Source organism: Ptychodera flava, chromosome 21, assembly GCF_041260155.1.
Source record: "Ptychodera flava strain L36383 chromosome 21, AS_Pfla_20210202, whole genome shotgun sequence".
NCBI classification, from domain to species: domain Eukaryota; kingdom Metazoa; phylum Hemichordata; class Enteropneusta; family Ptychoderidae; genus Ptychodera; species Ptychodera flava.
The window spans coordinates 33561244-33588496 of NC_091948.1; the positions used below are offsets into that span (position 1 = coordinate 33561244).

General features: G+C 37.5%; 1 protein-coding gene across 1 annotated transcript; it reads right to left on the bottom strand.

Annotated features, from left to right (window-relative positions):
* Positions 1-350: 350 nt before the first annotated feature.
* On the bottom strand, positions 351-25401 carry LOC139122066 (sodium/potassium/calcium exchanger 5-like). The gene is made up of 10 exons (XM_070687442.1): positions 24773-25401; positions 22988-23203; positions 10692-10775; positions 9972-10075; positions 9438-9538; positions 8733-9019; positions 8449-8529; positions 7673-7912; positions 7066-7167; positions 351-6310 (listed from the first exon to the last, which is right to left on the bottom strand). The coding sequence occupies exons 1-10, from the start codon at positions 24963-24965 to the stop codon at positions 5982-5984; spliced, it is 1737 nt and encodes a 578-aa protein (XP_070543543.1). The 5' UTR covers positions 24966-25401; the 3' UTR covers positions 351-5981.
* Positions 25402-27253: the final 1852 nt, after the last annotated feature.

The following is a 27253-nucleotide window of genomic DNA, read 5'->3' on the forward strand; positions in this document are numbered from 1 at the left end:
GAAATATGTTTTCCACAATCTTTCTTTGCAATCAAAACATTGTGTGTAATTACTTTCACATGAGATTTTTGTATCTTAAATACTGGCAAAAAAACATAAGACTGGCTCACAAATACAGAGAATCAGATTTCCTACTTTGCTGATTTCAGCACATTGGCAACAATTGTACTTTACATTAGACTCTTGGAACAGTTCTATTTCTCAATCTAACAGGATCAAACCATTTTTATTGTTCACCTGCAGACAATTTTTCCCCTAAAAATCTTCAACACCACCAACCAAGAAATCAAGTGGTTCCTTCCTAGTGGGTTCAATTTCTCAACACATCACCAGACAGTAATTACATGATATTTAAAATGCAATGGCATTTAAAGTGTACTTTATTTACCATCAATCTAATTAACCACACTTTTTCTACAAATCACTTTGTGACTGTACATTTACAGCTAAATCTCATCAAGAAAATAACAATCACACAAAATTTTCACAAAATGTAGTCCTTTGCTTTCAGCTAACACAGACATCATATTTAATTCCTCAAGCACCACATGTCTGGTTTCCTATCAAGGTCAGCATTACATGAGTTGACTAAAAGAAGTGATTTATAGTCTAATTTTGATGAGGTTTTGAAATTTTTGAAACTTGAAAACTATTCTGAATGAGCTTGAAGGCCAGAAGGGAAATAGTGTTTGTACACTGTATTGCAAAATTAGCAAACAGACTCTCATTTCATTGAAATACTACAGAGGAATACATCAAACCTCAAAACATGGTCCCTCATTGAAAACTTATCTTGACACACAACTCTATTATTTCACAGCCTAGATGAACATTTCATCAAATAAAGAAATTAATATTTGTTTCATAAAAGTCAAATAACAATCCAAGAAAACTTAAAAAAGAAATCAATTCCTGATGCATGCAGCCTCATACTTCAAAGGGATAATCTTGTTTTTTTTCAATATTCTACTGAATACTGATGTTGAAATTTAGTTTTTCTGTTGACAGGTAAAATGAACTATTGGTAAGAGTGGTTTGCACATTGCAAATAAAACATGAGATGCTCCTTTTTATATGATTTCATATATCTTTAGCAGTCTTTTTATAATACAAGAATATAGTCAACTTTATTTGGCAGTTTAGGTGATGTTATCTACATACGAAATCTTATCTCTTTGTTTTTGAACAGGGTAATCTCGTTTCCTGTCCTTGAAGTAAAAAGCTATTGACAATTTTCAGTCGGTCAGCGCATAAAAAATCATCAAATGACACAGTTACAGATTCACAGAAATGCTAACTCTTAAAGAATTCCAGCTTTGAAAGTTTCTGTTACACTGACAAAGTATTATGTTGAGATCAGACTTGAATGTTCTTTGAACATAACAAATCTGTTTTTACCGAATAAAAAATATCAAGTCTTTTATGCATTGCCTTTTGATTTGTCTTGCGCTTAAGTTTGAATAATATAAATAGTTTGGTAGGTTTTCCTATGACCAAAACAGACAACATCTTCAAAACTCAAAAATCTGAAGTAAAAACATAAAATCTGTTAGAGCACCACTGCAAGTATTTTCCTCCTGTTAAAGTATGATTCTGTTTGTATGGCAATGGTCAGGTTTACAACGTTCAGTACATGTTGTGGTTTTACTGTACATGCACTTTATTTGCTAAGCTTGTTGCACTTTGACCCAATTGAATGTCACTTGATGTCACTGAGTCAGGGTTCACTATTGACCTCATCAGTAACACATTATTCATGGTCCAAAATTACAATTCCATGCAAGTAAATTACCAAAGTGTTAACTTCTTATTCAAAATCACAATTGATATGCAAATTACACAATTTCTACACCAATCAAGCTGTTTGCATAATTACCTAAGTACACAGTTCATACCGGTATTTGTATTATGCATATAGTAAGATTTTACTATGAAAAATACTACGGTATACTGGCTTCACATGAAGTTAATAAATCCCACTCTTAAAATTGTAAGATTTTGTTTCCACACAACTACAAAAAACTTGATTGGTAATAATGAATAGAATTATATAACAATTAATTTGTACCTATCATTATATCAGTAATTGATAGCATTTACATTTTAGGCAGCACAATAATTTCATAAGTATGATTTCAGTTCATATCACTGGATAAAAAGTCAGCCTCATTCAAAACAGTTGATGTGAATGAAGTCATTCTGTTGATCAGTGGATCAAATTCAAGTCAATAATTCATTCTAAAAATTGAATGATACATTTTGCCATGCAGGCGAACACCTTTAAGTCATAGAGCCACAGAAACAGCCATGGCTAAAATAATTTTCCCCACTGCTTGTACAAATATCACAATTAGAATCTTTATAACAGTGTTGGCTGTTGGAGAATTTTCCTGTGTACATGGATCAGAACAGCCATATTTGGGAAAAGCACAAAAGGTCATGCTATAATGTTCCTTGACAGGATATACATTAAGACCTTGACCAATATCACCAAGGCTGGTGATAATAATATCCTGAAACATGTCGGCCTCTTTGTCAAAGATCTGTTATCTTTTTGTCATGGTATAACTCTATAGGTCAAACTTGTACATGAAAGACACATATGATTTCTGACTATAAATTGATATCAGTGAAATACACTGGTATTACAGGGAATTCATTGCCCAATATATGTTAATGCTAAAAAAGCAATCAGAGGCTTATATTAATATTTAACAATGATGTTTGTGAAATACAAAATTATGATATTGTGAAATGAATGTTGATGAATATGCATGTAAATACATATACTCTGATTACTGTTGATTACAGGAGTATGTATCATATGTGTTTGTGATAACTTCTCCTTAAAAATACAAAACAAAGGATTACAATTACATTATCTATTCAGCATTGAAAAACACAAATATATACGAAACAGAGTTCACGATGCTATATAAGATTCTGTACAAGTTACATGTAGATAAGTACTGACATTAAACTATAAACATTATAATATTAAAACATTAAGTTTTCCTGTTGAAAGACAGACTTCTGTTACTAAAAACTCCAAATTTGAAAATGATTCCTATATAGGCCCTGTACTTTCTGCTATTGTAGGCATCCACACACAGGCATGCTATAAAGTACTGACATATCAATTTGAGTTTCTACAGGATAATTATGCACAAGTTAGATGTGTGTTAATCCAATGACTTCAGCAATAAAAGTTAATTTTAATGAAGAAATTGATCTCACTACCCTGTAGAATTCAGAAAATTGCTTTCAATGTGGAATACATGTTTGCTTAAAATCTTATTTGCAAAGTTTTTGAAAAATTTGTTTAAAAGTCACCCTGTCAAAATGACACAGATCTGTAAAAACTCAACACGGAAATTATCAACTTTATAAAATTGCAAGATAGCAGTAGTCATATATCAGATTTCTACAGATAACCTTTGACCCCATACACATGATGCATGGTAATCCTGCAGAACACTTGGAGACAAGTATGCAAGTAGAAAAGCATGTCATCACCTGGAGCTCAAAAATGTCAGACAATGACATGAGTACTGACCATGCACACTTACAAAATTTCCAGTAACACCACTTCGTGGTTGAGACTGTTAAAGAATGTATGATATTGTATATCTTTACCTTAGCCTGGTTGAGTAAAAATTCATTTTGTAAGTAAACACAAACAAATAATATTTGCTATACCCGTTTGCATATAAAATTCCGCGGGTACAACAACACGAAACATATAACATGACAAAACAGAAAGCCATCAAATGACCCACGGTTACATACTCTACCCTACTGTTGGGTAGAGTAACTGTGAATGACCGTACAGCTGCCATTTTTGGGTAACAAAATAATAGAAAGCAGAGTACTGATGTCTGCATGCTGAACATCTTTCTTAATTGGTTTGGGCCTTCTCCACAGCAAAGTCAATTTACTATATCAAACACCGAGAGACAAACAAACACGAATGGTCTATTAAGCAACAAACTACACAACAGTCAGAGCACAACATAACGATTCTAGCATAGCTCTGTTTGATGAACAGTGGCAACCCCCATATATGGCAATTGCCTTCTCTACAGCAAAGTCAACTATATTTACTATGGTTTGCCTTCTCTACAGCAAAGTCAATTATATTTACTATGGTTTGCCTTCTCTACAGCAAAGTCAACTATATTTACTATGGTTTGCCTTCTCTACAGCAAAGTCAACTATATTTACTATGGTTTGCCTTCTCTACAGCAAAGTCAACTATATTTACTATGGTTTGCCTTCTCTACAGCAAAGTCAACTATATTTACTATGGTTTACCTTCTCTACAGCAAAGTCAACTATATTTACTATGGTTTGCCTTCTCTACAGCAAAGTCAACTATATTTACTATGGTTTGCCTTCTCTACAGCAAAGTCAACTATATTTACTATGGTTTGCCTTCTCGACAGCAAAGTCAGCTATATTTACTATGGTTTACCTTCTCGACAGCAAAGCCAGCTAAGTTTGCTTTCTTCGCATCAAAGTAACTGTTGTTTGCATTCTCCACAGCAAAGCCAATTTTATTAACAATATACACTATTTACAAACTATTTGCAGGAATTTCCCTCAAGCTATTTGTCTGAAATTGCTATTTTCTATTAAAGATCAGCTGATCATAAAAGTAGATGAAAATAACCTGACAAAGTTTTTAAGTAGATGACCTCTGACATACAACATTTATTGTAAGTGTTGACTATAATTGTCAAGTTTGAGGCTGACAAAGTTGCTCAAAAATAAAAAAAAGCTTCAGTCAATATCCAATATGGCTATAATACCAGGTGTTAAACAGTAAGGACAAGTGATTCACAGTCATAGATTTTGTCCAGGTTTATGAAACAGTAAAATTTTATACTCTATGGTATTGAAGGTCAGAGGTCAAACTATTGGACTGGGATCTTTAAATCAAAAACAATTACATGTCAGAAAACTAAAGAAAGTTAGATACTTTCAGATAAATTAAGCCTCTAGTTTACTATTAATTCCATTCAATCTTGATTCAAATATCATCAATACTGCAAAATAAAAAGTATGTGGCTGAATTTTCTGTGCATTGTAATAAAACAATACCTCCTACTCATAATTAAACATTGAATTGCCTATGTTGGCTTAACGAGCTGCACACCAAAATTTAGAATGAAATTATTTTACATTTAAAACTAAACAATTATAATTTTATGTTGATTTTAATAGTATGTGTGAATTGCAAACTCATTGAGACTTTGTACCACAATGCTTTGCAACAGTGTGTTTGGACCTGATTACATGGAATTGGGGTGAAAATGTTAATTATACAACAATTATTGCTATGAGGGTATGCTTGCTGAAAAGACTCCAAGCAGTACAATGAAGGATTTAATGTATTAGGCTGAACAAAAAAAATTGTGCTGTTCCAATAACCCGACCTACCCTATTTTTTACCTGCCGACCCTAAACTTTTTTGAGCTACATAAACACAGAAGTAAAAAAAGAAAGAAAAACCCTTAAAATCACGCATTCATTACTTGGCATTTGATTTTTGCTTGAATGAGGATGTCTTTTATGTTTTTTTCTTAAATATGTATGATACATTTTTCTGGAAATGTTTTGGCCAGTGTTTCAGTGATCATCCTGAACCCCTGAAAAGTGCATATTTAAAAATACAAATATTTTGGGAAAAAAAATTCCTGCTGACCTACCGACCCTATTTTTGAAAACCATGTTATCGAAACAGCACAATTTTTTTTTTTTTTTTTTTTTTTTTTTTTTTTTTTTTTTGCCTTATTACTAGTAAGAGTCACGATGTCACGCAACACAATGGACTGGAAAATTCAGCCAGTTCCCTCTTGAAATCAATGCATTAACACAGGATATTTATCCATGCATGAATGCACTGCAGCACATTTGTCGTAAAGTACTCTCTCTGTCAACTTGGCCACACAATGACCTATATTTGATTATCACTGAGTTTAGCTGGCATAGGGACAAGGCGGTGGATTCACATCCATGAAGACATTCAATTCGTACAAAATGGAGAAAGTAATAATGATGGCATACGATATGGTGCTTATTACACCCATCTTTTTATCCAACTTCCAACCATTCAGGTGTATGGATACAAATGCGATGAAGACAGTGAGTAGGAGAACAGCGGAGGTGAATGTGAGACCAGAGCTGTAAATATATACGGGTTCTAGGTCAGATATCAAACTGCGGATGAACCATAGACAACCAAGGCAGATGAAAATTTCAAAAATGTTGCTGCCAATTATGTTTGATATAGCCATATCACCGAGACCTGAGAAAAGTAGCAGAAAGAAGGAAAAAGTCAAGAATTATTATATTTCAACTATCTGTACCTAATATAATAATATTTATGAGAGTTTCTAAGTTGAACAATTCTACCAAGCTATTGCTGCAACTGTTTCCTGAAAGTTTCATACAGATGTGAAATTTGACAATCTGGACCAGGATGGAAAAAGGGAAAGTGAAAATAAACATATGAAATTTGTCTTGAATCTGAATCAGATGTCTTTGAATGACCAATATTCCTGGATTATTGTCAAGATTCCTGATTGAAATACCCATATATCACATGTTGTGAAAATTAACAGCTTGGTCACTTTCACTTTCAGTAAAAATTTGGTTTTGTTTATACATACAGTATCTCTAAAATATGTTAAAAGTACATTTATAGAGATAGTTGATTTAAAATCACACTTAGTCTAATAAATGCATTCATCCTGATTGGTACATAATCAACACTATGTGTGCATCCAGTATTGCAGTGTAGCTAGCTGCACTAGGTCCATTTCAAGGTAGAAATTAATGCCCTGCTTCACAGTGTATATATGTACAAACATTATAACAAAAATATTGATTCAGAATTGTATGCACAACTACTTTAACTTTTGCCACTACATTACTTGAAATCACAATTACAAGGATGATTTCAAATTAGGGTTCAAAACTACCATATCATGGACAATTTCACAGAAATATTAGGTTAATCATTGATCTTTAGACAAGACTGCCATAACATATTATTCTTACCATCAGCTGCCACAAGGGAGCTGGCCATAGCATCTGGTATACTGGTGCCTGCTGCTAGAAATGTTATCCCCATTACTGAGTCAGGAATTCCAAATGTGTCACCTACATCGGAAAAGTAAAACATTAACAACATTGGGTGTGGAATAATAAAATTCCTGGTAGTGATGAGATCAGTTTTGTTATTCACTGTACATGTACATTAACATATTTCAGGAAGAAAAAACCTTGAAGTGAGTATCCTGCTGAATTTTATCAGTGATTGAAACAAGACATAATTTTTTACATTTTTTGTATCAATAACTGCTGTGCAATACCTGTATTTGAAGAAAGTTTGTGACAAAATATGGTACAGCTATTTGTGTTAATATGAAGGTGCTTTTTTGTATTGAATTTAACACAGACACATGAAAAGTATGTCATAACAATACTATCATGAGCATAATATCTCCATAGTATAAAATGTATATGTGCTAATATTTTGATGCTGTAGATTTAGAATATGAGACTAACATACAACATGATGAGATCAAATAAGTTCTCTGATTCAGAGATATTTCAAGCTGTAATTTATGCACAAAAACATGTTGATTATAATTAACTAATGTACCTATAATGGCAACCATCCAGACCAACACGTATGCCACTCCAGCAATCCACACGGTGGACATCAAAAATGTTACCATGAACCACCATCTCCAACGTTTCTGACGACAATCAGGTATTGTCAGGAACATCAGCAGAATCAAAGGCAAGCCAAGAATGTACATAGAATAACGAATTGGTCCCATGGGTGGACTCATGGCATGCCGACAGTTCTCATACTTATAGAATGGGTCTTCATTTGGAACTGTAAAAGAAAGAGATTTTGTTTTATTTACTGCAACAACAGAAGTAATATTTATACCAAAAGTGATTTTCTATGAATCAATGTTTTTAGGCAGACAAAAATGATTTGTTGAACATAATGACAAAGTATACAGCCTAGATTCTGTGTACCATAATGGATATGTTTTACAATGAATCTAATATAGACAAGGAATGGTTGTTCCATATGTATAGGTTTCACACTCATTCTGGTAAACTATAAACTGAAAGAAATATTATTGGCGATTAATTCTGACAAGTCCTGTACTTAAAGTATGAACAAGTGTAAAATCAGGGTAATATGTATTATATTGTCTGTTTAGAACTGGGGCTTGAGAATTATTAACATGAACAAATATTATCAACACTCTATAGTCATGCCAATTGTGAATTTGACTTTAATTGGCATATACTTTTGAAATTTCACAAAATGGAATCACTGCCTAATAAGCTTACAATCAAGCTAAAACAAACCTGAAATTGCATCGATAAGAGTTTCTAAAAATCAATAAAGATTACCATAGCCCTTTTGCTTTATGTCCACTGTTATTGTGCCATTGTCTTTCATAAAATTGGATTCAACTTCATCTATGTTTTTCTCTGGAAGAGTAAAAAATAATGTCCAGTTTTAATAATATTTACAAATGTAGCAGTCTTGGTGTAACATTTCTGTTGTCATTTGGTGATGCATTCATGCTCTTTCTATACAATTTTTTTTTCCAAATATTTCACAGTTAATGAATCAATAATGTACGTCCATCAAAATCTGAATTGTTATTTAACAGATAGAAATTCTTTACCACCTTCATCATTTTCCTGGCTACCATTTCCACCTTCATCATTTTCCTGGCTACCATTTCCACCAACATCTCCATCAGCTACAGATAGAGCACCATATCCTCCATCACTTGTCTGTTTTTCTAGTAATGGAGCCTTGTCAGACCCTTCACTTTCTTTTTCCTTTTTTTTCTGTAACTTTTTGAGACGTCTTTGCTCACTCCATTCATTAGCCATCTTAGAAAGTCTTGGATTAAAATATAGAAGGATGATGTAGAATATATAACCTGTAAATAAGATCATGCTCTCATACCTATGGAAAAAAATCAATATGAAAAAGTAAGATGGATTACAAATTGCAATATTAAAACTAAAAAAGAAATTTTCTCAGAACAGTTTCTGAAAACAGCTAGTGCCCAAAACAGCTTGTGTCAATTTTTTAAGTTTTTAAAGTATATCGAATAGCTTGCAACCTCAAAAAGTGTACGTAACACTGCCGTATGAAATTAACAGACATTTTGATGGTCTTGTACATGTATTATCTTCAATGATGAGATAATTTCATATCTACCAAGTCAAGCAAGTCAAGGTCATCTGAATATGCTAATTAGCCATTGACATTACTTTGGCGAATCAAATGACACAGGTGTAATATTCTTTTACTCAATTACAGAACATGTGGTATGAATGCAAATTTTGAAAGACCTAAGGGGTACAAGTATCAAACTTACCAAGATGCTAGGTTGTCATGCATGACTGCAATAAGACCAATAATACCAATCACATAGACAGTACAATCTCTGACCAATGGCCACCATGTTAGTGGAACAACCTGTCACACAATGACATTGTAGAATGAAAGTGAATGACATTAAGGTAGTATGTGCTTTGAAAGTGAAAGACTTAAACTTTTGCTCAAACTTTCCTAAATGAAACCGTCAACCATTCTCTTATCAAATCAACAATAAAAAATAAAGGTCACCGTGCAGTTTGGAACTTGCGACACAAATTACTCAACATTTTGTGATATTTGAAATTCAAAATGGCTGCCATCCCTGTGTTAACTCTGTGGGATAAAAATAAAATTTTAGATTTTCGAAAAATTAAGATGGTAAAGTTTTTCTTTCTCTGAGAGATTTAAAATGAGCTGGGCCCGCAAGTGGTGGATCAGAAAAGAATTGTAGAAATTTGAGAGTCAAAATGTCTGTCCCCAAGACAATAGTATAATATGATACACAATAATAAAATAGAATTGAAATACTTACTCTACCAGCAAAAAAACAGCAACAAGCTATGATGATAAAGAGATTGAAAACTAATGAACCAACTACAGTGCCAATGCCTATATCAGTCTTTGTGATGAATGCACCTGTAGAAATAAGCAACAAAAATGACATTGGTGAAACCTGTTCCATTTTGACGACACATTTTTAAATAATGTATGCTTTCTTACATTTATGTTATAATTGCTGTATTTTAGAGGGGTATTTTTGAGCAAATCTACTAACTGTGAACATCAACTTTCAAAGAAGAACACAGGGCTAAAATCACTTAAACTACCGATGTCAACAACCACTAATGCAAGAACAAGGGATTGAATTGCCCTTTAAAAAAATCCAGAGGGAAATTCCATTTACTTTCGACTGAAACTGCACTAAAACCTTCCCTTTTTAAAATCATTAAAACAATCACTTAATTGTCATATTTTATTGCAGTTAACTTAAATGGGAGGTTTGACATTGTGGTAAAATTTATCGGACAATTAAATTTTACTAACTGGCAAACTTGGAAATTATCAAATTAAATATTACCAATGACAGTAATGAAATGTTATCTTGTCAGCATCATTGACGAATCAAATATATCAATAACACAGTAATTATCATCAACCAATCAAATCTTATCAATCACACAATGACAAAATATATCAATAATCACATTTTATCGATAAGGCAAATATGAAATTTCAACCAATCAAATCTTACCAATGACAGAGGCTGCAAATTCTGGAGCCGAGCTTCCAACTGCCATCAAGGTTGCCCCAGCAACATCGTGTTGGAGATGAAGCACTGAAATCAGACAAGCAAAAGAAGATATTAATTTTTATAGAAATCCTTGCATGTATAGGCTTTATAACTACACTGTGGGCTTGGTACAGCATCACAATACCTACTTGTTTCATTTCCACTGATGTTCCTCAAATAGGGGGTTATATAAACAAATATACAGTACAAGCTATTTTACAGGCAAACCTGTCATACACATAGTGACTTTCATACACATCTAATCTAACATATGATGCAGCACTCCCCAATATGTGAAGACATTACAGCTTGTCCATTGCATTAAGGATTTTGAAAAGTTGTGACATCATCAAGTATTAATTTAAAGACAATTAAGGGAATAATTAGGTTGCAGCTAGCTCAGACTTAATGTACATTATACCATTGAACATGTTCTGAAGTCAGCTCAGTTGCTGATGCGAACACATCACATTTATATGCATTGGTTTTTATATTTTTATGTAATACCTTGTCAATCAGATCACATAGTAAACACCAGTTACCTGTTCATGAGGACTAAGGGCCAATTTATTACTCGGGGGGGGGGGGGGGTCGCATTGTGTGTGTTCCTGGTAATTAAAGCACAGCCAGGTGGGGTAATAAATGGGTGCTATATAAATATAGCCCTGAGATCAGGTACAGTTGTTTTATTACACACCACAGGCTTATGTTGTTTTATGTTTTTGTATTTAATATGCTTTTGATATGTACATGTATGTACTGCAAAAATCCATTGTGAGAAATTCACTTGGCAATTAACGTCACACCAGTAACAGTATAGTGCCAATTTCTTCACAAAATACCACACAACATCCTGGGTGGCACTTGAATCTTTGTTGTCGATGAACTGTTCAAGTTCCTACTGTACACTGTTGGAACGGAAAATCTTGCTGTTTTTAAAATGTCTGAAATCATTTGATGGGCTGCAGCCAGCTAGCATGTACCGGTATAACAAAACAGTGCCAGGGATGAAAAAGCATATGATTAAACAGGGTTTTCTTTCGACTGCACAATTGCGCAAATTGCGCATATCGAGCCATTTTTTGCCCTGAAAAAGTTACAGACAGCGCAGAAATTGCGCACAAAAGACAGCACGCAAAGATGTCCACATATACTGATATAGGGGGGTGACCCAAACGCATATACTAAGTGTAACGAACTGTGTGTATCAATGATGGAATTTGGGAAAATTCCAGCTTTAGCATTATGTAGGCACGCGTATCACAATGCAACACAATCGTTTGATCGGATATAAACCCCAAAATTCAGACTGAATCGTGTCCAAGGGAACAAATTCGTCGAATTCTGAGTCAGGGAAACTTGTGGGTGACAAGACAGATAGAGAGCAGCTGAGCACATCGCAAGTTGACAATTATCATGATGTCGATGTTAGTACGGGTGCTGCATGCGCATGCGACATAGACGACGCAACTGAACTGGTAACGATTGTATAAATTATATCGGGGAAGCGCCTACTAAAACATCAAAAGTGACTACCCCCTGAAATGTCAAGGCTGCCCCCTAATTTTGACTGATAGTGATGGGGCAGAAATTGCCCCTTTCAATGAACATGCAGAGAAAACGCTGATTAAAGCTGATTATACCCCCGATTTCCTGTTAACTAGCTGGTTCATATTCACCACTGCGGATAACAATGAATTTGGGCTAACCATAGTGGTGAGGGGTTAAAACAAATAATTTGTACTTACAGGAAATATTTTAGGTTTCAGTTAGCTGATAGAGATTTACCAAAAGGTTGCCATGCTTAAACTTAGACAGCATATAATGCATCTTAAATTCTAATTAATTTGGTTCGACAGTTTCTGTTCTTGCATTCCAAATAATGCAAAATATTTTTTTTCCATTATCAGAGTGCACAATGATTCTATTGAATTGATTACAAACACTATGGCAGCCATTTTCTATTTCAAATATCAGTAAATTTGAGCAGTTTGCCATTCTGCCCAAAAGATTTGTGCATGCAGTGACCCCAATTTTTGTAGAGAGACAGTAAAGTAGGCTTACTTGAGTAACTGTACCAGCAAATCTTCAAAATTTCGATTTTCAGGTAAACTAGTTTACTTTGGGGTCAAAATAAATTTGATGGTTGCATGACTTTACAGCCAGACCTAAGATATATAGTGTAGTCATCTGCAGGTCTATTGTATCAATGACATTTACAATCTATTATATATCAATGATATATGACTTATACCAAAATCACTGCCACATTACTTGACAAAACTGATTAATATTTATTTTGTAAATTCAGTACAATTATAATTACTGAGTTTGAGTTCCTTTTTTTTTTTTTTTTTTTTTTTTTTTGTTCTTTTGGAAAATTATAAGTTCAGTTAATTGTAAATTTGGATGAAATATTCCAGTAATTGGAATTGTATATTACACATGTACCTGTTGGTTATGCAGGTACAATGACTGTATGCTATAAATTCAGCATTTATTAGAACAATAACCTTGACATGCTTGATTCATACAATGATAAACACTGCATGTGAAACCTATAAATCATTAAATGAATAGATATGGACCACTGCATACTTTTTATTAGCAAACCACACTTCAGAAAAGTTTACAACTTAGTTTCTATCGCCATGCATATTTCATCATCCAAATAGAACCATTAACTTAAATCTTTTTGATGTAAGAACATTGACAATCATGTGACATGATACGTCTGTGTCGATAGCTGTAGCTTATCATTGACTAGTGTAGATCTGAAGGAAGTATACAAGCTTGTCATTAACGCTTCCCATAAAGGTTATCAGTTTTCAACAACTCACGACCTTTAATTCATATGTCAAACTTTTAAATATTTCAGATGTGATAAAAAATCTGTGTCAGCTCACATACGAATTGCGAAGTAATCATATTCTATCAATCCAATGATCACACTCTGCAATGATATCTGTGCAACATGTTATACTTGGATGCACTCAAACCAATTATCAGATAACAGCATGATATACCAGTCTAACAGTTGCTGAACTGTAGAATATTTAGAGATGCACGACTGTTCCTTAAAAGATCAATAATGTACTTTTAAAGTAGACAAGTCCTCGGTGCAATATAAGTTAGTACAAGATCACTGCAGAGTATAGATCAAACCTAACATATATTGCATTTCATTCACTGGATATTTTTAAACATGGAGATAACATGCTGTGACATGACTTTTTGAACTGTTTATGTGAACTCGTTGGAACAGTAGACTTTGGCCCTGGGCTAAAATAATTACAGATATTGAGTACTGGAGAGTAAATTATTGGAAGTGGAAAATATAAATAATGTTACAAATTCCATGTAGGGTTGTTTGTACTGGATTGTATAAAAATCATAGATATAGGCCTTAATCAGAAAAATATTGTGTTTCCACTAACAATTAAGCCCTAAGGAAATGGGGTAGGTCTGTCATTATTTATGTGTGATCAACCCATCAAAAATCAGCAAAGTTCACCAAAATCATGTACATGTATTTTGAAAATGAGAAAAATATAGTTTAGGGTCAGAAAGTTTTAAATAGGATAGGTTTGGCTACCAGAAACACCTATTTTTTTATTTGGCCTTTAAAGGAAATATTGTGCAGGATACATGCAAGGTACTAAATGATGATTTATGATAATTTGTCGCTCAGAGGGTGACCTAATGCCAAAATGATACAAACTTGTGACAATTTAAAGACATGCTAGTCTAACCATGTACAGTACATGTACTATATTCTAGTGCCTCCAATATAGATATCTGCTGTTTTCATTAATAATATTAAAATCAAAAGATTGATACATCAAAAGATTACAAATGTCTTGAAACTGTCACTGACTTCACAAACACCATACTTCAAAGGAGATGATCATGATACATCAACACTGATTTGTGAACACACCACCGCTAAGTTGAGGAAAGACAGGAGGGTTTATTACAAAAAGGAGAACGTAAACGCCAACAAAGTATAGAATAATTAAGCACAAGATGAAACGGCAAATATAAAGCAGTAAAGGGCATAGAACTAGTGCCCTCGCAGATCTCAAACTAATACTATCAAAACTTACAATACAAAACAATCAAAATAGAAGTAGCAAACTAACCTACAATAAAATATGAGCAAAATATATGGGAGAGGGCCCCTTCAGTCAAGCAACCGAGCAACGGTCATTGGTGACCTTGGGGTCAAGGTCTGAATGACCTTGATGATGAATCCATCCTGAGAGGCCGCAATGTGGGAAAGGAGTGGAATTCCCGAGAAATGGGGGTCAGGATGGAATCCAAAGCCCAAACGAAGGAAGTATGACTGAAGTGACCCCCAAAAGGAGGGAAGAAATTGAGAATGATGTTAGTAAAGGGTTCTCGCACCCAGGGGAACACCGCGGTGGTGATACGGCCTGGGGGAGGGGGTCCTGGGGGACAGGTAAACTGTACGAGCCCAGGTGGAAACATGATGAAACGGAGACGAGGTTCTCGCACCCAAGGGATCACCGCAGTGGTGATACGGCTTGGGGGGAGGGGGTCCCGGGGGACAGGTAAACTGTGCGAGCCCGGGTGGAAACATGGAACGAAGACAAGGTTCTCGCGCCCAAGGGATCACCGTGGTGATGATACGGCTTGGGGGGAGGGGGTCCTGGGGGACAGGTAAACTGTACGAGCCCAGGTGAAACGTGGATTGAACAAGACGAGGTTCTCGCACCCAAGGGATCACTGCGGTGGTGATACGGCTTGGGGGAGGGGGTCCCGGGGGACAGGTAAACTGTGCGAGCCCAGGTGGAAACATGGATGGAACAAGACAAGGTTCTCGCGCCCAAGGGATCACCACGGTGGTGATACGGCTTGGGGGGAGGGGGTCCCGGGGGACAGGTAAACTGTGCGAGCCCGGGTGGAAACATGGAACGAAGACAAGGTTCTCGCGCCCAAGGGATCACCGTGGTGATGATACGGCTTGGGGGGAGGGGGTCCTGGGGGACAGGTAAACTGTGCGAGCCCAGGTGGAAACAACGTACATGTAGGAACGTTAGGTGACAGAACACAGACGTGAAACACGACGAGACATGTAACGTGTGAGTCATAATGCAATGGAATGAGGCTGACTTGCATGACGAATAGGCAGCCGTTAGAAGTGTTTGAGTGTGCACCCAGTGAGTCCAGATGGCAAAACGCAGACATGGAACACAACAAAACGTGTAAACGTGTGAGTCTGTTGATGCGGTGAAATAAGGCAGACTTGAAGAAACGACAAGACCGCAGTAGATAAGTGTTTGAGTGTTCACACAGTAAGGAGGCTAGCCATTGAAAGGCGTGGCGCGAATTTCTAATGTTCTGACGTACATGTACGTCGGTAGCAGTTGCTAGACCGTCTACCTAAAAGGTGGTCCGGGATTTCCATGTAGAGCAGCAGTCAACGGATCAGGCAAAGTGGAACGTCGCTGAAAAGTGTGACGCAGGGAGATTTCTGATGTTCTTATGTACATGTAAGTCGGTGGCAGTTGCTAGACCATCTACCTAAAAGGTGGTCTGGGATTTCCCTGTAGAGCAGTGAACGGATCAGGCAAAGCGGAACGTCGCTGTTAACTGGCAACATGTCCGAGCATGCGAAGCAAAGCCTCTACAATGGCATGTTGCTGGTCGAACGAAATGTGAAGTCCATGACAGCGTTAAATGCCAGTTCTTTCGAAATGAGGAAACTGATGTGGGAAAAAAGTGGCATTTATGAGACATTACTAAAAAACTGTTATACTGCTAAATGGCAAAGGATGAAGTATGTAGTCCTTTGCTTTGAAAGTGAAAGTGTTCTGAAAGAAAGCATGTTACTCCAGTCACACTGATGTGAACTGTACAATCCGCAAAGTCAAATTGCTGACGTGATGCCGTAATGCGGTTTGTGGTAAGGTATCCATGGGTCTAGCAAATGTTTTTGTTTTCGTATGTTTTCGCTGGGATGCTTGTGAGATTGCCGACAAGTGCAGCTGCAGGGTCGGCTTCCAGGGAGTGACACAGTAGTTTGAAACGGTGCATCTAAAATGAAAGGAAAAAGAAACGTGAAAAACATCGCTACGCTGTATGAAGAGCAAATTGCGTGGGCCGCATGTAAGGCCAGACTGCAGACTGCGCAATACATGCAAAGCTGGGAAAACGCTTGTGCAGGATGGCTAAGTCGACATGCTAAAAAAGGGGGGGCACGATAATGCATGCAAGCCGAAGAGAGCCAGGTAACATGAGCTGCAAACAGGTAAATAAACGAGCGACAAGTAGGCGAATGCTAGCAAAACTGAACTACTAATAAGTAGTAATTTCAACGTAAAAGGTAAGTCATGGCCTTGTCGTAGCATAAGACAAAAAACGAAGGCGGCAAGATCCATTGCCAAGTCCACCCCAGCAGACAGAACATGCCAACGAGATGGCAAACATCAGTCTGAAAGGCGATATAGAATGACCGGTCGTTCTCGATCTCCAGCTGTAGTTTGTTGGTTCTTTCTTGTGGCACCGCAGCGTAATCCAAGGTAGAAGTAAGGAGAGATCATCAGGTGACATCCAGCAGCTGCGCTTGGTGACACATTAACTGACAGGTGAAACTGGTCTGTAAAATCCAATAGGTAGCTGGGAGCAGGTACGTCCGATTGGTGAGACGACTGTTAAGTAGGCCACCGATAGGATGCTTTACAGAGAGTTAGCCTTCAGCTTCCGCATATGTATGCTCTGAATTTATTTGCTAGTCAGACTTGATTGTCCGCAAACGCAGGAGTGTCATGTTGATACGCATCTAACTCTTCGCTTAACAGTCTGAAAGTTCAACAGGTAGGGCTAGCCTTAAGCTGCCGCATATTTACATGCTCGGAGAAAATGCTAGTCATTGTTGGTTGACCGCGTAAACAGAGTCTTGACTCGATTGAGTCTTGAATTGAAACTGTACCTTGTTTCGCTTTCAGTCAAACAGGAAATGCTAGTCAAACGGAAAGTGAGGCCGTGTGTAGATCGTTGTGAACTGCCGGTCGGAAGGACTCGTTAGTATGCTTGAAATCATGCAGATGTTACTTAAATAGTCGCCTGTGATCTTTGTTCGACATAAAGTTGAGTGACGATGGGCCACTTGACACCATGGGCGCCGCCATCTTTGGTCCTAAGACTGAGTTTGTTTGACGTCACAGGGTCAAGGTCCGTTGTTTTCCCTGTGCAGCAAGCTGTCTTATGACGGGCTACGCACGACTAATTACTAATCTGAAACGGAAACTGATATAGTCGTCGGTCAGTCAAGTGATCCTCTTGTCGATTCTTGCTGGACGTGATACGATGTACGTGATAGGAACTGATGACATCAGGTTCGATGAGGTTTCTGGCCCCGCCACCAAAACAGGCAGGTCGACAGAGTCTGGAGTCACTGTGGTATACATTCTGGCCGTCGTTACGTTCGCTTCTTGACGGCGTCTGGCTGTTGTGTCCTGTTGATCCGCAGTCATCTGAATAATGCTTATGAAATTCTTGCGGATGCGGAGCTGGCGCTGGATTGGTACGATGGGTCGGATTGAGCGGTCGGACGTGACAGAAAAACCGGGCTCGACATAGGCCAGGAAAACATCGCCATGGGCGGTATATGGCCAAGCAAAGTCAGTCTATGGTTACTCGTAGTCAGCCTGCAACTTGTCCAACGTACAGACGAGCTAGAAATGTCGGAAATAGGCAGAGTAATAAAAGAGTCCGATACCTTATGGTTGAACTCGAAGATGTGCCAAAGTCCCACGTCTTTGGGCAGTAGTCGGCCTGCAGCTTGTTCCGACGTGCGGTAGTACTTTTCAAATTGGTACAAACGCTTGACGAGCTGGAAGATGCCAGATATTTATAGCAAAGTAATGAGTCCGGTGACTTATGGTTTGAACACGAGGACGTGCCCATGTCGATGGAGCCTTCGTGAGCGTCGTCTTTTGCCTGGCAGTGGCATGTATGTTCATTCATGTACGCATGGAAATATGCAGGTCGTCGGCTTGAAGGTGTGGATAAGCAGCAGAAGTCCGTCGCTTGAACCATAGCCGGGAATGAGTAGGCAAGATTCCCATCCTTTCCTGCCAGGATATCGCGACGAATCGATGGAGACACCATTTCGATATGTGGTAGGCTTTCTGAAGGCGTTCCGCGGGTCTGTAGCAAGGTGTTGGATGACGCGTGACGATGAGGAGGGGATGACATCGACATTGTTGGAACGTAGGGCGCCGCCATCTTGGATTGTGTTGTTTACGTTCCGGAGTGGAACTTCGGGAAGTGACGTCATAGGTGACTTAGTGGCCGCTGGTCGAAGTGATGTTGCAGGATATTGGATATCGTGTTGACCGAGTCTTGCAGCTATGTTTATGGAAGTGTTACATAACTATCTTCTGGAATGTTGGCTTGGGACGCTGCCCGACGAAATGCTGACAGAAGGAACCATTGCAGACAATGGAACTTAGGAGGAGACCTGGTTCTGAACTCGGTTTGAATGCCAGGACTGTCATTCGCCTGAGGCCGATCAGAAGGATTGTGAGTAAATACGTTAGTACCGCGGGCGTGCTCCGTATTCGCAGCTAGATCCAACGTACACAGGCAGCGGAGCGGGACAAAGGTCAGTGGCCGGTCTTGTGTAGGGCTGAGCACGGGTCTCGAAGCAGGCTGAGCATTCGGACACTCAGATTTCTTGGCTGTCTTTGGACGTCCTTTGCCGGCATGGTTGTTCGAAGGAAGGGATCGTAAACGATTCCGGACGTAGTGTTATAGGCTGAGCTGGTATGGCATGAACCCAGCGGCTGAATGAATGAATGAATGAATGAATGGGAGCGATGAGACAAAGGCTTGATTATGTAGTGTCGTGTGCAAACGTGGCTGATTGGCTGGGAAGGAGGATTGATAACAGTCATGGGTAGAAGAGCCGATTGGCTAAGGGGATGACAGTGAAGATGTAAGGAAGGCAGATAGCTAGGTGTAATCACAAAACACATCTGTGATAAAACACAGATTCCACTTATTGATGTGTATAGAGCACATTGTGTTTTTCTAGATGCCACACCGCACTGATGCATGTACATGTATGTCCTAGCTTGCACTTTACAAGCATAGAAGAAAGTCGTGATACTAGCTAATGTCAAGTTCACTGCTATATGTGACATTGATGTCACTTCTGTAGGTCAAACACACTATTTAAATGAAAATAGTAGTTTTACGTGGTAGCTAGTACTCCACAGAAAGAAAAAAGACTGTGTACTCTACATGTATGATTTCTTGATAAATTAACATCAAAGTGAAATGCATGACCTAGCTGACATTGTATCATAGAGTGTATTTATTGAAAGAAGTACTGGGTTCATAATTGTAAAGACTGAAGTCACAGAGACTACCAATGAATTTAAATTGATTTGGAAAATGAAGCTATTACTTTGAGAGCACAATGAAGTGACAAATACATGTACTGCTGAAACTGATTCATTTGATATTCAAAGACATTATTTATGAGAACTTTTTATCTGATTTTATCTTGTTTATCATTGACAATTCCACCAGATCACTTGATCCATTCTCAAAAAATATTCATTTTTAACATTAAATATATACAGCCTAGATAATTTAGTTGGCAACTCAAGATCTACTATTTACTAGGAAAGTCATTGTAACTGCAGTTCCACAAAAGTGATGGAAAATCTTGTAACATGATCAATGATGTTGGGATTTTCCATCCGACAATGTTTCAATCACCATCTCATAGGAATTTTCCCAATTTCTAATGTCCATATTTCAAGTTGCTAAGCCATATGTGCATGACTTAATTGCTAGTGTCAAGCATGCCAGGGGACAAATTTCTGTGCATGCATACATTTACACAGTAGGAATTGTCTGAAACATTGAATTACTGTGTGAAATCTGACTAAGATTTCTTGTCCTTATAAAGTACTTAAAAGTTTCTGGCACAAATTTCTTAAAACCATTTCATCTGAAATCACCATTTGGGACCAGGTCGATAAACTTTACTGACACAATGTCCTTTTGAGGAGCCAGGATCAGCAGCATGTTTGTGAATTGACCAAAACGCCATTTCTATGCTACTTCAAGGTTGTTTTTTGTATATGTCATCCAGCAGGGAACTTTCTGGATCCAGTCATCCATTGAGGGAATCTGAAGTACCTAGTCAATTCAGATACCTAATCAGCTTATATATTGCATATACCAGATTCCTCTACACATGGTCATCTTGACAGCTGTATGCAAGTTCTTGCCAGAAATATACCTTTAAAATTGAGACATTTATGTCACTGTTTTTGTGTAATCTGGGCCTGACTTTGTAGCCTTTGAAGATTTGTTAGAGTGAGAGCTAGTCTAGCTGCTCTGAAAGGGATTTGAGATCATTTAACCTCTATTCATACAATCTTTACCCATAACTTTTTACTGCCTTTCACTGGACTCTTTATTTATCGCTTTCTGTACAAACTGGTTTTCTGTTAAGCATGAGTACCTTATGTCTGACCGGATACATGCTTTTGTATATCATGCCTGGTATAGAAAAACACTCAAAACATAACAGCCACAATCCAAATACTTTTTGCCGAAATACTGAGATACCCAATGCAGAAATCCTTATACAAACTATAAATTACATCTTACATACTGCTCGGAGTGTGGGCTGAACCTGCTCATTCACTGATACCGTCAGACTGTACAAATTACCAATCTGTCTTTTTGGGACAGCTGTAATTTTTGATGATTGCAATGTATTTTCACATTATTCCTGTATTTTGCCTATATTACACAATATTCATGGAGCTTGTCAACTCAGTCTGTACACTTGGAGACTGTATTGTCATTGTTGACAAATGAATTTTAGTCCAGACTGAAATTCAAATGCAAGAAATAACAGTGCATTTTCAATGACAGTGTATAGATGCTGTGTTGACAAGTTAAAAATAGTGGACATATTTCAACATACATGTACGCTTTGCGGAGTAGAACAAGAAATTTCAAAGGACATACCAAACAAACATAAAAAGTTACCACTACTGCCCTTTTAACTTATTAGATTTCCAAATGCTGAAATTGAATCTAGGAATTTTTAAATTTCCTTGAATAATGCCAGTGTAACTGATTTTGTGAAAGGATAAGTAAAATTTCTTGAGTACAAAGATAGTCTTGATTACCCAGACTGCACTTCGGGGCTCTCATTCTGCCACCACTACACAGTCAGGGAAAATTAGCCCACTCAAAAATCTCGCAAAAATGTCACAATGCAGACATGAGCAATGCATTGTGGTAGAAACTGACTACCTATGATGTAATTATTGTGTTTTGAGAGACAGTCTCAGAAAATATATCTTCAAGGTATGTAGAAATGGCTTGGTAAATCTGTACCTAGTAATGAGTGTGAGCTATATTACATCAGTTTTATTATACTTGTTCATGAACTGATCCAAGACATTAAAGTCAAACTTCCCACTTATTACTGAAAATTGACTTTGATAGCCACTTCTATATAACCTTGAAGCCATGTTTCCTCGACTCAGTCTCAAAACCTGATAATGACATCATAGCTAATGAATATAAGTTGCTTCCACAATGTATTCAATTGCTCTTATCTGTTTTGCGCCAGCTTTTCTCCAAGATTTTTGAATGGAATTTTTACCCTAGACTGTGTAGGGTTGGCCAGATGAGAGCCGCAAAGTGCAGTCTGGGTAACCAAGACTAAAGTCAAAAAGTACTATATAGGCTTGTGGTAAAAAGTGTGCTTGGCTAAGTTTAGATTACAATCACATATGTATACAATTGTCTTATCTACAATGTTTTGATGTCACCTACTAAGTATTATAAAAACATGCAGTAACATGTTTTGCGAATGTTGGAAGCCAGTGCATGATTATTCTGGAAAATCTAGATTGAATTTCACAATGTGCAGAAGGAAAGTTCATTTGTTGTATCATCCTGATAGTTGCATTCACTTGCAAGGTTGGAAACTGCAACAGGATTCAATTGTTATTGATTGTCAATTTTTGTCACTTCAATATATATACTTCAGTCAATTTTTTTCAGATTTTTGCTAGACTTTTGATGCAAAACTGTAGCCAATAAAATGTGGTGTCTATTTAGTCCAAAATTGTCAAATAAAGAAAAATTCATAAAAATTGATAGAATATTGAGCTAAAATTTTGGTGGTAAAAATTACAGCACTCCAAGGGTTAAGAGGCCTTAAGAAATTCACCAGATATACTCACAATGACACAGCACTGTCAAAGATGGTACAAAGTACATTTCACAGATGTAGGCCAGGGCAGCAAACATGTAAATTGCTATGATGATGTGCACTACCACTCCGCCCTGGGAACGTTGCTCCGGTGTCATGAAGTCTCCTGGAAATTCATCTATTGATCTTGGAGTGCAGTTGTGTTGCAGTAGTGTGCGGCTTGTGAAATGGATCTCCTGCTCAATTTCTATAAAACGAAAACAAAAAGAGACTTTTATAAACCTGCAGCATATTTGGAAGACAGTAACCAAACAAGAGTGCAACAAGCAAATTTATCACAACCATCATGGATCTGTATTGTAGTGTTTTATTTAAAGTTCTATGTCATCTCAATTATACTGAACTGGTAAGAAATCCCTCATTTTACACATATCAATTAAATCCAAATAACGAAACTCTCAGTCAAGGTACATTGGTCTCACATAGTTATCACCGATAAGAGTGAGAACAATTCTCAATGACTGGCAATGACTCAGCATGATTCAGCCAGCACTGAAATAAATAAAATATTTGACATAATCATCACATGAAACAAAAATAAGCAACATCTCTGATGAGGATTTCTTCCTTTATTATATTTACTATGCAGTGGCGACAACCAAACATTTAACCAATGTCAATCTCATTCTTAAATTGATGAACAGTTATGTATCAAATGAAAATATTTCCCTTCACTACCTGACTTTGGTACATCCCCATTGTGTCAAGTAGTTTTTATGTACATGTGAGTGAAAGGATTGACACATCATCTGACCCTATTTGACCCACAAACTAGTGGCAATTGCAATACTGAAAAGGATAATTGAAGCATTGTGTGTTGTCTACATGTACATATGTCTAGCTCATGAATGTTAAAAGACACAGCTTACACATTTAACATATTCTGAACCAAATCACTGTTCAACAACCAATTTTGTCTTACATTTGGAAGTTCTACTATATGGGGACTAAACTATAATCCAGAGCTGCGCTTTCATTAGCCTTCCCGTGATCCTGGTAGGCACATTTTGGTACTCGATCTTTATTATTTTTGCAGATTATGAAATTTGCCGAATCGACAGCATTCTCCGAAAGAAAACAGGCACAGTGAAAAAGCAATAAACATGTTTACAACGGTAGACTATACTTTGCAAAACAAAAACGATATCTGGAGTAACCAACAATCCGTGACCTGATGTCACAACATGTCATATGACATTCGAGGCCTTTCCTTTTCCTTTGAACCGCCTGCACATTTTGCAATTAACAATACGCTGTGCCTACAAAAGATACACTTTTCAGCATTCGTCGCATTGCTACTTGTTCAATGGTCTTTTCACAAATTTGGCGGTCGATATGGCAACCGTGAAAGGTCAAACAGTAGCGCCGCCGTATTTTTTAGTAAAATTGTTTAGAGTCACTGACAAAATGCCCTCAATCGCCATTTACCATCTGCGTGTGAAGACGTTTGGCCTTTTTACGAGAATACTAAATATTACACACATTATAACTGAATTATAACTGAATTTTATACAAAATATCACTGCGGAGACACTTTGCGGCATGTCAGGCTTTTCTGCTTCATGGCTGCTCTTCTCAACTTTTAGGGCAAATCGTTGAGCTGCTGAGTTTATGGATTTACATTATTAATATCGATTCCCGGCCTAGATGATTGCAGTCATTAATTGTCTTATAAATGCCCTTAAACTAACACATATGCAAATCAAATATTAGCTAATAACTTGAGAAAGTTGGAATGCAAATCTTATATACTTACCGCGAACTCCTCTTCCACCTTGCAATGGATCTGGCAGAAGAGACCTAAGAATCGACGAGACAAGCCAGCAAAACAGAAAAACGAAAGCATACACGAAGAAAAGCAAAATGTAATTTGGGGATCGACCGTTTGTTCGGGTTGTCTGCTTTCTGTAAGACTTGCGGTTGGTAGAAAGGCATGCCGCGGACGCCATTATGGACTGGTATAGAGCGAGAGTCCGTCGGCAATGTGTACTCTCCTTGCAGTTGAAAACCGATCAGCAAATGCAACAACAGGCTTAATTTGTGCTTAAGACTGAAAGTTAGGTTCGCGTCGCGTCATTCAACTCTAGAAACTTAAAAATAGATGCGTAGACACGTTCAATCGTCCTTGCCCTGCCTGGCCTGGTTGAGATGCAAGATGAAACATATATGAACGAAGTTTGAGGACGATTCGACTCGGATTCGACTTCGTGATATGCGTAGATTTTTAGCGCCGGTTGAATGCAGCGGGAGCAGGTCTACTTATAATGATCAGTTTGTCACTATTCTTTGCACGACACTTCATAGGGCATTGCGGCCGCGGATCTGAGGAAGCGAGGTGTACGTGTTGGACTTGAAGATTGCCCTGACCTCAAATGAACTCTCTATAACCCCAGCATCATGCGCTGGTCTACATGCGCCAGCGTGACCTCCAGATAGGTGCGCCCTCTAGTGTTGAATCGAGATTTTGTATTATAAAACAAGCAAAAACAAACATTGTCGTAATTTGAAAAAGCCACACGTAACTTGGACCCTAGTCTCGTCGGATGGAGCACATTGGTTTTAAGGAAAAACCCTTGCAATTGGGTGGGCAGTTTTACTGATAAGCAATTGTATAGGGAAGAGTTTCTTCAATAATGTAACAAGAGGGACTGGCAAATTCCTTTAGCCTGGACAGTGGTTCCTTGGATCGGTGGAGGGTCAGCTTGTTTTCAATCACGACTTTGTTGATGGGCGGTCAACATGTTTTTGAAATGCTCATAGGGGAGCAGTGTGTTTTTGAATTAAGACACGGGCTCATAATTACTTTAAAAGCATACCAGCCACAGATTGCATCATTAAATTGCAGTTTTCAGGGCGCGTGGAAAACTGCAATAGAATGATGCAATTTGAATTATCACTACTACTGTTGGTAGTTTTAGTTTCCTTTCTAAAGCTAATGAACCTGTCCATAAAAAGGTAACAGGGAAAACAAAGTTTTAAAACTTCATATTCAATACCCTGGCAGGTAGAACACTGTAAGGGCAATTTTAAAGTACGGTTTCAGGGAACTGAAATAATGCATAGTCACTGAAAATAAACTTCTACACATACATTATCATAGAAAAAACACAGTTAAACTGGTTTTGTCTCAGTTCTTCTTAAAAGGAGAGTACCTTCAATTCATTACAATACTTTCTTTTATTTTTGTTTTGTGATATCTACCACAGTACTCTTGTGCTCCCTGAACTTTTTCACTCCCACTCATCTCTGTAGAGGTCCCCACCATGATGGTAAAAAGGCAAGAGGTGTGTTGCAATGTCCAGTGTTAAACTTTACCCTCAAAAGAGGAACAACAGACTTTCATTGAGCAAATCATGGGTTAAAGAACGCTTAACGCGTTTGCTAGCAACGGTCTAATTACCCTTTGAAGTTTTTGACTTGCTGTTGTTCTCTCATTTATATTGGTGATTGACATAAATTTATGTACAAAAGTTCCGGATATCTGGTTATGCATAGAAAGTGTGAAGTACATTCACAGCTCATTCAAAATACTGTACTCAAACTTTAACCCATGTTGGAATTCCTATACTATAACTGGTATAGCAACAATTCAACGAAAACATAAGGTTTATGATACGTCAAAATACGGACACATCAGTCGAATACGACACGGTATCGCCCAAACTTCGTGTAATAACCCTTAAATATTTCTAAATTCTTGTGAAATCCTATGTATACTAAGTATTCTCCATTGGCATCATGCTTTTGTCCTTCTTACACCGTGATTTCAGCCTGATCTCTGTTGGTCACGTATACTATTACGCATATTGCTTTGCGCGTTTTAGAATTCTGCAGGTAAACAAATGACGTCGGTATGTATGTCAATCTGCGACGGGAAGCGGCCATCGAAAAATAGGCACAAATGGCGATGAATTTTTTTATATCGCATGCGTTTTTATTTCCTACACAATGTTGAATATTATGTAAACTACATATTTATCATTCCATAAGGTATATGATAAAACCCTTACGGCCCTGATACGGCTTTTGCGACCCTTGGTCGTATGGCGTACGGGCCCTCGGACGCTCGGACCCTCTCTTCCGCTGTAAGACCTCTGGCCGCAAAAGTCGTATCAGGGCCGTAAAGATTAATATAACTTAACATAGCCTCTTGAATCTTTTTTTATTTCACACCCAATAACAGGGACATTTGTCTCTCATATACACATCTTGTAATTAATTAGTCGACACAACTAAC

Coding starts and splice junctions, on each gene's coding strand:
- LOC139122066 (XM_070687442.1), bottom strand. CDS start 24,965: ATGGCGTCCGCGGCATGCCTTTCTACCAACCGCAAGTCTTACAGAAAG. Junction 23,204..24,772: donor AGGTGGAAGAGGAGTTCGCG/GTAAGTATATAA, acceptor TTCGTTTTATAG/AAATTGAGCAGGAGATCCAT. Junction 9,020..9,437: donor CATGACAACCTAGCATCTTG/GTAAGTTTGATA, acceptor TTTTTTCCATAG/GTATGAGAGCATGATCTTAT.